Below are 13,667 nucleotides of genomic sequence, written 5' to 3'. Positions count from 1 at the left end.
AACTTGTGTCGCTTAAGTTTCGTCGGAACGAAGTTACGGAAAGTTAATTAACAAACGGAGACGTAACAATTTATATTGCTCTCCATAACCACAATATTATTATTACAGTTTTTCACGGTTAAACATCTCTCCTGCTAGGTCAAAAACGTCCTGGGAATTATCAAAGTATGTTATTTTCACAGGAATCACTTTTTGAGTAAATCATGCGAAATATAATCTTGTCTAGAATTCTAAAGAAATAAGATTTGCAAAACGTCTAAAGTTGTGTTTCGGTAGTTCTTTATCATTATATTACCCAAAGACATGTATTTACTCTAAGCGTCATTACACTACAAGGGTTTTGTTATCTAACTTTTCGCGCCCAATCTGATCATCACTGACGTTCGATATTTTATCTCTGTATGTATGTATGAACTTTAATCAATTTTACATCTAAGTATTTTCGTCATATGACTTTGCTCACCCACTTCAAGCGCCTGTATCTCAGTGATTTCTGACACCCCCATTGAATGCACCCAGCCTGACCTTTAGCACATCTGCAAGTTTGTTTTTTATAAATAAAAGCGTGCACTCACACTAAACTTTGATGTACCTCTTTTTTATAACCAATTTTGCGCTCCATCTGTGCCCATTATTTTTTTTTTACACACACGCGTGCGATTACTGAAAACCAGTTTTGTGCACCAGCTTCGATCTTTAGTCCATCTACATAATGTTTGATAACTAACTAAAACTATGCACCAATGTCTAGTATTTTGTGTACGTATAACAATGATGTCCATGGTTTTATAATATAAATCTGCACCCAATATGGTCCTTCATGCACCCACGTGGTTTCTGAGACCTAGATGTTCAAAGCAACTTTTGTCAATAGTTAATTTTTTACAGCTTGCATATACCAATGAAAGATGGTGAAGCACTTGAAACACTTAAAAATACGTCTTTATCATTTAAAACTATCCGTGAACACAGACTAATTTGAAACATGTATTTGGTGACTGGCAAATATTAGAATGGTTGGTTTCACAAAAAAAAAGTTCATAGTTTAATCTAAAGCTCTCCAGAGAAACATACTAAACTTTCTTAACAAGGTGTTGTTTCCAAGTATATCAGTAGTAAGCCTGGCGATTTATAACGCTAGAATTTGGAGACCAACGCAAGCAGCTCATTGTGCAGCTTTGCGTAAAAAACAAACAGAAAAACTTAGCTACGTGTGACGTAAGTGGGGAAACAAGAATCACGAGACTGCTTATGAAAACCACCAGGACATTCCTAAAAATAATTAGCATCCAGCATCATAAAGTTAGTTCGTTTTTTTGTTTGTTTGTTGTTGTGGTTGTTTTGCTAAATATACAAACTTTTCTATCTCAACAGGTTCTGAACCAAACAGATCTTACAAACTTGCAATTTTCAATTTAGGATTGAAATAAACAACACAAATACACAAGTGAACATGAAAAACGACAAATTTGCAAAAATGTTATATATGTGTGTGTGTTATACGTATATATATATATGTGTATGTATGTATTTATTGAATTTCTTATTACAACTGATACACCCGACTACAAGTAAACATAACGTGTTAATGATACATATTGCAAGCGTTTGAGTTTATGAATTACATCTTCAGTTACTGATGATAAATAAGAGTAAATTTTAATCAAATTTAAAAATATCCTACCTGATCTGGGGGCGTCGAATGATCGCTATTGTGCCCTGTTGAATCACTTCCTCTTCCACCTCCACAGATGTTCCCGTTGGTGTTACCACCCCCTCCACCTCCACTACTACTACTGTTATTATTGTTATCACCCAAGTCTCCGGGTTTTGTATCTCTGTCTTCTATTACTAAATCGATTGGCATTTTCCCTTTAAGACAACTGATGTATCTTTGACAAAAATTATCACAAAGTTCATGAACCTGGAAATAAAAGGGGAAAAAAGATTTTACCTCAGAAACTGGAGTAGAAAGAAATAAGACCATGTATCATGAACTTGCACACCAATAAAAAAGAAAACTATTAAAAAAATCTTTAACCTGGAGAGGGAAAAGAAAATATTTATGAACCCAAGGTAAAAAGAAAAAGGTACATATGTTATCATAAAATTTGTGAACACAGAGCAGAAGAAAAATAAATACAAATGTAAGTTTATTCATAATTCATGGAACAAGAGGTGAAACCACAATTTAGAATATTTAAGTAAAAAACTGATAATATCGACGTCAGATATGCTTAGTAATTATTTAAAATCAGTTCTTTACTAGAACACAAGTACGCACGTGAAATCATTAGCTTTAAAGAATTTAAAAGATTTGAACGAAACTTTGGTCAATGTTACAGCAAAACAATATGCCACACTAACTTTTTTAAATTAATAGTGCATATATACATGTGTGTGTGTGTGTGTGCTTTAAGGTTTCATCACAGGAAACGCACTGTGTGTTTAATAAAAACTTTCAATTTTCATAGTGTGTTTAGATAAGAAACTAATTGCGCAAGACCAACCACAATGTACATGATGTAATACGAAACAACTTAACAACGTCAGTTAATCATATAGTAGCATATATATATATATATATATACGTTGCTCACTGAGTGAGATTACCTTGGTTCATAAATCGCATTTCTCTTCGTGAGCTCTGAATCGAGGACGTTGATCGTTCAGTATTTGTTATTTCTGGCGACTCATAAAAAATGTCTGAGTTTGGAAGATTAAGTAGCTTTTATTTATTACACCGAAAGAAACTGCGCAACTTATTTTACAGTATGAAAAACACAGCGCGGACTTTGATGACCTCTACACTATAATCATGATCATTACAAGAAAAATGTTCTTCTCTTTCTCTTGTTGGGCCTAGGAATGGGAAGGTGGTTGTAGCATTAGAAAGGATCGAATAATGCAAAACATACATAAAATATAGCTGTTTCCTCAGTTTGTGTCTAACTAAAGCTGACTTCATTGACGATATCAAACTAATACCTTTCAATATAATGATTATATACAGAGCTTTACCTGTTTCTATATAAAATGTATATACGGCAATGTGCCGTATTTACTATGCTTCGTAAAGTTGCAGCAAACAGTATTCACAACTTCTGAAAGTCAGAAATTATTTCTCTCACAGTGTGGTGACAAGTATTTCTATATTTTTTTACACTCTTGAAGACTTTTTCTGCAAACTAGGACATCATGTGTATATATTTTTACACCACTGACATTCTCTCTTTCTTCTGTTGCTATTCACATTTTCGTGTAAGACGCCAAGAAAAACGTTTGCTATATATATATTGACACCAAGTTTAGATTAATTTAAGTAATAAAATGGCACCACACTATTTGCTTCAAACACGTTTTACGAACACATTTACAAAATAGTTTGCAAGAAATGGGAATATATTTGGACAGGACAAAATCTTTCAGGCTTAACGTCATACATTTAGACCTACTCATTCTTCTCTTGACTTAAACTAGTTTTGTTTCATACTCTTTTTAAGTAAACTCTCCACCATTTTGAGGCTACTTTTATAAATTTTCAGAATTGCTGTTCAAAATTCCGAGCTTTTTCAGCATGAATAATTTGGAACTCGTACTCTAAGCTGTAACTTTTCACCATAAAAGTGAAATCTAGAAAAAAATCCTTAGTGATACCACTAGACGGCGATAGATATTTGAAAATTGTGATATTTACATCTCTCGATAGGAATACAATAACTATATTCACGGTGGTGTGCAATCAGAAGGGCACTCGGCAAGGAGTAGAGCACCACAGCGACTGGTAAAAAGAGAGCGATTCAATCTGTCAATGTGACAACGACTATAATCACGGCACTAATTACACGTCTTCCTCAACTATAGCTTCAGTCAAGAGCGCTTCAATAAAATTCGCCCCACTGGGCCTGCTAACCCTAGATCCATCCCTCTCTCTAGGAACAAACTCAAAGCAGGCTGACAGGAAAATGTCCCTAATTATTCCTAACTCCGTGAATCGAAGTCTACGCAGTAGATAGTTTATAGAGTGGTCAAACTTTGCCATGAAGAAGACAAAATAACAAATTTTAAAAATGTATGAAGATATTTTATGGATCGTTAACTATATTGTCACGTGGTTGATTAGGTTCTGCAACTGCATAATATAATTTCTGATTATATGAGGAATACAATTATTGAAAGGAGTTAAGATTTGTCTAGAGACAGGTATTAAACACTATCTTGGGAGAGTATTATTTCTATGTCTGCTGATCTTCTTTTGGATGATGAATATATTTCCCAAGTGAAGAATTAGGAGCAGAGTTTAATATTTAAAGCTCAACTCACAAGAAAACGCGATATCGTCCAAAGCATATTCCTTTTACAAAGGCAAAAAAGATTACAAATATAACCAAAGCTATGTATGTTAATATGAACATTGTTTGGAACAAATTGCTGTCATTATTCTAGAATGTTCTTCCTTAAGAACAAGGACTTGTGTAAGCAGACATCAGTGCAGAACACCGCTACTTGTAACGCTTAATCCTGAAAAGTATATATGCTATAACAGTTAGTGTTGTACAGTGTTTGAGGACTTGCTTGAAGACATTTCAGTGTGTTGTCTAATAAATCTTGAAAAGGGTGAAATATAATAAACCATGTAGAAATTAGCCAAGAAAATGTTAATATGCATACCGGTAGAGGGCACTAGTTTAATTTTCAGCGATGAAAATTATTATTAAGCGCAAAGCTACACAATGGGCTGTCTTTGCTTTGCCCATCACGGATATTGAAACACGATTTTTAGCATGATAAGCCCTCAGACTTACCACTGAGCCACCGGAAGGGGAAGGTAACAATGAAAATAGTTGAGCAATTACTGCCTTAAATATCTTAATTGGATCTAGGAAGAGTCATTGTTTGTGTGAAAATATGGGATTGCCATTTTTATCTAACTGTACATGCGGAATAGATAGAATTCATTAAAAGAGATCTTTCATGCATGCATTTTAAGGTTAGGACTGTTCAGCATTTTCAGCTGATATTTAAATGAAAGACTGTTGTTCATGCAGTTACTATTATATGTAACCTAAGTTTGTACTGTTTAAATCTAAGCAAACGTGTCTTAGCATTATATTGTGAAAAAAATACAGAGCTTTTCAAAGCATGCGTGTGAAAGTGAAGACAGTGCATGATCACGTAAAAATGCGAGAGCAGCTGTTTCTGAGTTGTCATAAGACTTATTGGTATATCGACATAAGACTTATTGGTATATTGACATCTCCAAATGCATTTCATAAACTTTTCTCGGTTATATATGTACATCTGTTCGTGGATTCACAAGATACGTCCTGAATTAAACGTTAATCAAACAACCAGCTTACCTCTTCTCCTGATACATCTGTTATAAAAATAACATACACTGAGACGTTAACTTTATACAAATAAAGCTCTAGAAAAATATGTCTACACACAACGATAAACTGTATTCTATGTTCATAACCTACGCCGTCTTCTTGTTATAAACCTCAACAACGTATAAAGAGGGTTAAGTACACTATATTAAAACAGATAAGCAAATCAGCGTATCAAATGAAAACCACACCCGATATGAAGTCGTGGTGAAATGGACGCAAAGCATTCACACATTCAGACCATAAAGATGTGGTCAGATCGGGGATTTAGAATTTCCAAGACAAGAGTATCCCTTGAGGTTAATGGCGTTGGAAAACGGGAGAATATGGATCAACTAGGTATCCAGGACCATCCAAAAATAGATCTGTAACAAATCGTACTCCAGGCGTGATAAGCAAATTGCGACGTCTTGTAATAACAGGTGAGAAGCATCGAACAAAAGGTCAGTTACAGAAGCCTTCCACGTATCTAGGCAACAGTGCGCAACCTAAACAAGAAGGTTATCTGTCTGTTTATAAAAGCGACGTAAATCATGTATACACAAGCTGCTTCCACGACATAACCGTTCAACAGTAGCATACTTCAAACAGCTGAAATATATAATAATGATATTGCATACGAAGACATGCCGGTGAAGTCAATCGACTGTTGAAACTGGCGATGTGAAACCGTCGTCCTCATACTCAAGATGGAAAGTATGGAGGGATAGGCTGTGTGCTTCGACATGACCGCCTAGAGACGGAGTCTTTTGCAATGGAAACTATGCTTCCGGGTTATTGTCAAGGTGCATAGTAGTGAGAAAGAACATGACCATACATGGTGACATGGACTGTGACGACGTGGTGAGGTTCCAAAATCGTTTTAATTGATATATACAAACTCTGTACTGCTTCGTAGAGTGACATAATGCCTATCAATAAGCAAATTATAAGAGTTTGGAATGAATAATATGAATATAAAACGCACACTACTACCGCTATATTATGTATTTAATGGTTCTTTTAGAGTTTTGTATAATAAATTCCGCGTCTTTAAAATTATTTTAATATTTTAGATAACACGAAATATTTTCATGGGCTGAATTTTTAAGGAATTCAACTTTATATGTCGGTAGATGTTTTCACTCTTGGAAAGAGGAACACGCCCACTCCAACCCTATTAGCGAAAATACTTCTTCGGTGCATGAGGTCAACTCACCTTGTGAGGGTTTACTCAGCATATTATCGCCTTCGGTGTATATGAGGTCCACTCCCCCCGTGAGGGCTTACTTCACATGTTATCAACTTCGGTGTATGAGGTCAACTCACCCTGTTAGGGTTTACTTAACTTGTTATTAACTTCGGTGTATGAGGTCAACTCACCCTGTGAGGCTTTACTCGGCATGTTATTAACTTCAGTGTATGAAGTCAACTCACCCTGTGAAAGGTTAACTTAGCATGTTATTAACTTCAGTGTATGGGGACAATTCGCCCTGTGAGGGTTTACTTAACATGTTATCAACTTCGGTGTATGAGGTCAACTCACCCTGTTAGGGTTTTCTTAATTTGTTATCAACTTCGATGCATGAAGTCAATTCACTCAGTGAGGGTTTAGTTAACATGTTATCAACTTCGATTCATGAAGTCAACTCACTCAGTGAGGGTTTAGTTAACCAGTTATCAACTTCGATTCATGAAGTCAACTCACTCAGTGAGGGTTTAGTTAACATGTTATCAACTTCGATTCATGAAGTCAACTCACTCAGTGAGGGTTTACTTAACATGTTAATAACTTCGATGCATGAAGTCAACTCACTCAGTGAGGGTTTACTTAACATGTTAATAACTTCGATGCATGAAGTCAACTCACTTAGTGAGGGTTTACTTAACATATTATTAACTTCGATGCATGAAGTCATTTCACCTGTGAGAGTTTCCTCAGCATATTATCAACTTCGGTACATGAGTTTAAAATGCTGAATTTTATGTAAATTTCAGAGATGACTAGAAGAAGGATATATATTCATGATCTCATGGTACGTTCTTTGTCAAGAACTAAAAGAGTAAAATAACAGAAAAATGTTGTTTATGTACATCTATTCATTTTCAATATCCAATTCACCAGCATATAGAAAGAAGCTTATGAATGTTCTTAGAACCATATACGAGACGTTAAATTTTGCTATATTGTGGTTCCTGGTGACTAGTGAATTTCTAGCATACGCAAAGCTAGCCTAACAGTTGTCCGTCTTGGTTGAAATGTTTAGTATATCCATTTTTATTCATTCTAATTTATGACTATACTTTTATATAGTTTATTTTGCATTGTTATCTTAGTAGAAGGATTTATAACTAACCTAAGTCTCCCTAAATTGTCCGAACCTCCTGAGGTATTATTGGATTTACATCCAAAAATATCTTTAACAGCGATGGTACCTCACTGATGAAAAAATTCATTATTATCTTTATAAACAAGAGCATGAGAACGATATACTTGGATGGATGTAATCGTCGTTGGATTGACTTCTGGTTTCGATTAGAGTAGATAATTTGCTTTATGCGGAACTTGATGATAATAGGCTGTTCCCTGAACAAACGTCAGTGAATCTTCATGGCTCAAGCTGATTCAAAGTGAATAAAAATACATTTTCTGAGACAAGTACATCAGCTGTTTTGGCAAAGTTCAAAATACTTGATAGTCAACAACTCTCATAAACAGTGACTTAAAATCCTGCATCAGAAACTAGTCTACAGCTCTAGAAAAATAAAATATTTTACGTTACTTAATTGTCGTAACTTTAGTATGTAAAAGTTCCGCATATTTAAAGACACAAAGGTCACTTTACTTATTTTGAGGTACCAAAGGAATCACTTTACACATTATAAAATATTTTTAAACATGAGAAAACTCTCGACTCTTTAACACTGGATGAAGTAAACTTTTCCGTGAATATAATAAAAGTGTGTGTTCATACAACATGAGTGCGTTCAAATACGATATTACATAATATGCTAGGATCACAAACAACGGATGGGAGATTAAGAACGATAATAACAACCATAGTATAGTTCACAACGATAGATGGAACGCTAAGTAAGAATTATAATAACAATAAGGATCACAACAATGCATGAAAGACTAAAAACCATAATATCAGACATGGAAGAATCATAATGGATCACCCACGATTATAATAACAAACACAGTAGGATGAAAACAATCGATGGAACCCTCAGGATTATAATAACAAACATAGTAGGGTCTAAACAATCAATGGAACCCTCAGGATTATAATAACAAACATAGTAGGGTCTAAACAATCAATGGAACCCTCAGGATTATAATAACAAACATAGTAGGATCACAACAATCGATGGAACCCACAGGATTATAAAAACAAACATAGTAGGATCAAAACAGGCGGTGGAACCTAAAAAATTATAATAGCAAACACAGATTATAAAGATGTGTTCAGATAGTGAACTTAGAATTTCTAAGACAAGGATATCCCTTGTACTCAATGCCACTGGAAAACAAAGATAATATGGATCAGTTTGGGGTACCAGGATTATTTAGAAAGAGAACCGCAACAAGTCGTACACCAGCCATGATAATCAGCAGAGTTTGTAACAGGTGAGAACGCAGGAACACAGAGGTCAGTGAGAAAAGTCGTCAACCTGCTCCAGGTAACATTACGCAACGTAATAAAAAAGCATCTTTATCTGGATAAGTGACAAAAGTCACGTGTATACAAGTTGCTTCCACGACACAGTTGTTCAACGGCGCATAACTCAAGCAGCTGGGAATGAAACGAGTATACATATTTTTATTTTTACATATTTTTATGCTAACGGGCTGTTGAAATGCGCGCTGGGAAACCGTTGTCCAGATTTATTAATGGCTTAAGAAGGAACTCAGAAGAGAGTGATGTGATTTAGACATGTCAACCTTACAACTGAGCCTTTTGCAATGGAAACTACGCTGCATGGTTATTATCAAAGGGCATAGTTATCAGATAGAGTATGACCGGACGTAGCGACATTGACTATAACGACGTGGCGAGACTCCAAAATCGTTTGAATATAACGTATTTAACCTATGTATGTGTGTGTGTGTGTGTCTGTGTGTGCGAAATATGACTTAGTGTATAACAACTTTTCAAAGTAAAGCTCTACTCATTTAATCTGTCAATATGGGCAATTAAATATATCATAGATGACCTTATATATTAACCAAACTTATAAATAAATCTAAAAAAAATATTCAATAAATATAATAAGGATGATTATACACACCAAATGTATATAATAAAATTACTTTGAGCTTTCAATGTAAAAAATTGGCATATATTGTATATTTTCAGAAATGACCATGTGCAATAAAATAGTTATTATCTTATGCTATAACTATAGTAAAAGTTTTCTTATGTAATAAATATAGCAACGATAAAGAAATTCATTAAGCATTCCAAATTATTTTAACGCTTTCGCAACCAAACATTTTGTATTTACAGAAACCAGTAAAAACCGGGAAATTTTAAGAAATATTAAAAATCTTATATTTGACTGATTTATTTTATATGTTATTGAAAAAAGGCCCCATGAATAATATATCATTGGATTCAGCGTGAAAACCTCTATGAAAGTAGCGAGAGTACCGAACACGCTCCTTACGTAAAGAGAAAGTTTAAACAATAAACATAGCAATATTATCTTATACAGTAAATAAACCAAATATTACGTTATATAATTGTGAATGAACTACAGCTAAGCGTTAAATTACAGTGAATAAGTAATTACCTTTTCGAGTTCTAGAAGATGAAATCGCAATACTTGTATTGCTTGAACCATCTGAAAAAGAAATATTTATTTCTTGTATTTACAGAGTATCGCATTACGTGTATCTCAAACAGCTTAGAAAACAGTGTCATTAATCTATACTCAATACAAGTTGTACACACCAATGCAATCCGCTTACAAGTTCAAAAGTATCACACAAAAACAAATATACAACTATTGTCAACATTCATTCAGATATCGCGTGTGGCTAGATATATGTATAGAAAGCCTATATAAATAATGCATGTCAAACGTAACAAGTGAGCGTACTGTAACTGAACAATATCAATGACAAAAAATAACTTTAGCTAGATTTAAAGGTAAAGTATTTCTATGAAATACCTTTATTAGGATTTGGCATCTGAAATACCTCTGCCTTAGAAAGGAGAGATGTAAATAAACTAAGAAATAAGTGATTACAATAGGTGCTTTACAGTTACAATAAACATCGTCTTTTCAGAAATAGCAAAAGTTTCGGAAGAAAATGTACAGAATTTATGAACAAAGTTGTTTACTGATGTTTCATAAGCAAAAGTCTTAAATCTCTTTAACGGGGAAGCTTTTCCTGCCACCAGTTGCACAGTTTGTTTGTTTGTTAGTTTTTGAATTTCGCGCAAAGCTGCACGAGGACTATATGCGCTAGCCGTCCTTAATTTAGCAGTGGAAGACTAGAGGGAAGGCAGCTAGTCATCACCACCCACCGCCAACTCCTGAGCTACCTTTTACCAACGAATGGTGGGATTGAACGTCATATTATAACGCCCATACGGCTGAAAGAGCGAGCATGTTTGGTGGGACGGGGAATCGAACCCGCAGCTTGCGAGTCCATTTCCGGGCCAATTTAAGACAGAACACAGTGATAGACAAGTGGCGTGCCGACATTGTGTGCTTTACACATCAGAAATAGATGTAGTAATTTTTTAAATAATTTCCGAAAACTCCCTATATATTTCATAAATTAAGTAAAATTATTTTTAAACGTTGAATGTTCTTACTTATTTTCTGAAATATATGCACAATAATGGTCATAAAATATATTGAGCCTGTATATTGATTTACTAAAAAATATATTAAATTGTATGATAACTTGATCTACTTAAGATGTAAAAAAGGTGTTTCGTTTTGTCATGTATATTAAAAAAAATTAGCAAGAAAATACAAAAATGAAACAAAGATACTAAAATAAAGCCTCAATAATCGGGTATATACCAATCGATTCACGTCAGCTAGTCAAGCATTAATTTCGAAATGCTGTCATCTAACCTGAAACTAAATACATGTGTATTATGAACAAGGGTAATTCCTATCTATTGGCTTCAGTGTTTAGAACTGTTAAGAACGGTATCGGAAACCTTGCTTATAAGATAGGCTACACATTGAGGGTTATATAAGAAGATTTTTACCAATAGACCTTCGTGAGCCAGTGAGTGATACGATCAGTACCATTCTATACTAATCCACTACTTAATGTGTTTCTTTTAAATTGTTTGACAAACAACAAATCACTGTTTGTGCTAGCAATCGTTAAAGGCTTAAACCGCCTTATAGAATACCCATACAATTCCCATTCCTTCGTTCGTGGACAAATGCATATAATGACTGAGCTATTCACATGATCAACAGAATCTAATAGTGTCCAATCACAATCTCGTTGTCGTTTCTAGCAGTAGCTTTACACTTTACTATATTTACAGAATAAGGCCACCGGACACAAGTGTTTTGAAAAAGATAATTTGGCTTTTTGAATTTATCCATAAAAGACCGGTTTAACCAAAATGGCGATACAATTTCCGGATACTGAAAGAAAGTAAATTATTACGTCAGTATTAAGCTATTAAGATAGCTAAATTTACCTTGCATTATGTACCAAACACTATATCATTGAATTTGCAAAATAATATTTCAATTATAATCAAGTAAAGCAACTGATATGCTTATCTAAAAACGATTTTATGGAAAACCTCAAACATTTATTTAAATTATTATTATAACAGTGTTCAATAAAACAAGAAACTGTAACATGTTTCACCCCTCAACGTTTCGCTTTAGGTTTCATTGGGTAACCAAACATTTACAGTAGAGTTAATTTCAAAATGCTAGTTGACTTGGTAAGTACAAAGATACCCCTAATAGACGTTGAGATCAGTAATTGTGAAATGAAAATAAAAATGAATATGTATTAATTATAATGTGCAAAAAATAAAGTTATTTATATTGTTGCAGTCCCTTTCGGGAGGAAGTTTATTATGGTATAAAAAAAATTGTATTATCTTGTCACATCACAAACTGGAGCGTACTACTAACGGTTGGATCTGCTGAGTATGATATCCCTCGTTCCCTAACACAATTGTAATTATTTTATATCTAACGAACATGAAGTTTTTGTTCTCAGAATAAACTTTATTCTGGACTTTTAAAATGAGACACTAATTCTTTTTTAACAAACACAATATCCTTGATTAAAGCTCTTCTTACAGAAAGAATATTTTTTAAAGCCTGACTTTAGTCCCAAAAGATAAAGCTAACATCTATTATTACATTTTCGTGATGGCAACTTGGAATACAAACTCTGGGTTCGCAACAGCCGCCAAAGCTCGTTATATACAAGACCAGCACACTTCGATACTTAATATGAGGTTGTTGCAATTTTCTCCCATCAAGAAAAAAGTTTGATGAAGGATATGTTTAGGGTCAAATATATAAACAGCAATGTTGATTTTATGTTCTGAGTTTTGTATTTCCATCATTACCTTTATCATAAGATAAGTGATGTAAGCAAACAAAGAGACAGATACTCATTAAACTGTATAAAAATAAGTAATCTGGAGAAACAAAGAGATAGATGCTTATTACATTCCATATATATTCAAGTTAAATGATAAAAGCAATTTATATATAAAAATAAACGGATTGGTACTTACTAAACTGTCTAATTCTGGATTAGGAACATAAAATGGTTTTTCTTGTCTAATCTGGAAATAGACCAATACATATTAAAATATAATGCAAAATAGTTATACATACATGGTTTTCATTAAAAAGTAAACTTCTTTTGTATGCAATCATAAACTTTATCTATAAGAAACTGATGAATAGATAAACCATTCAAAACTAAAGTGATCAGTAAAATACACTTGCATCAAGAGAAAACAGGAGATTTAAGTGAAATGGTAAAACTACAGTACTGTGCAGAAGTATTAGGACAAAGTCAAAAATTATATTTCAAGCTACTTTCAAAGAACTATGGAAGGTAAATCACAGGTGAAACATCAAAATTTTATTAATCTTCATATTTAGTACAACAGAAACTCAGTGGAAGTGCTTGAGTTCAGCAAACAATCAATATTTTGTGTGTCCCACTTTTGTTTTAATAACTGCAGACAGTCTTTCAGGCATTGTTGTAACATAATTAATCAAAGTGTCCTTTAGGATTTTACTCCAAATGTTTCTAATTTACTC

General features: G+C 33.8%; 1 protein-coding gene across 2 annotated transcripts in view; it reads right to left on the bottom strand.

The window, feature by feature from the left end:
• The window catches only part of LOC106478350 (homeobox protein Meis1-like), a 193,703-nt gene that overhangs the window by 166,845 nt on the left and 13,191 nt on the right, over positions 1 to 13,667 (bottom strand). For both annotated transcript variants that reach the window (XM_013938890.2, XM_022381943.1), the window contains exons 4-6: positions 13,130 to 13,180; positions 10,170 to 10,220; positions 1,685 to 1,924 (exon numbers count right to left, since the gene is read on the bottom strand). In XM_013938890.2, the coding sequence (XP_013794344.1) occupies positions 1,685 to 1,924; positions 10,170 to 10,220; positions 13,130 to 13,180 (342 nt within the window). The remainder of the gene's footprint in view (positions 1 to 1,684; positions 1,925 to 10,169; positions 10,221 to 13,129; positions 13,181 to 13,667) is intronic.

Source organism: Limulus polyphemus, unplaced genomic scaffold (genome assembly GCF_000517525.1).
Source record: "Limulus polyphemus unplaced genomic scaffold, Limulus_polyphemus-2.1.2 Scaffold202, whole genome shotgun sequence".
NCBI lineage: Eukaryota > Metazoa > Arthropoda > Merostomata > Xiphosura > Limulidae > Limulus > Limulus polyphemus.
Note: the sequence above shows the minus strand (reverse complement) of the source record. Positions and strands in the feature narration are given on the sequence as shown.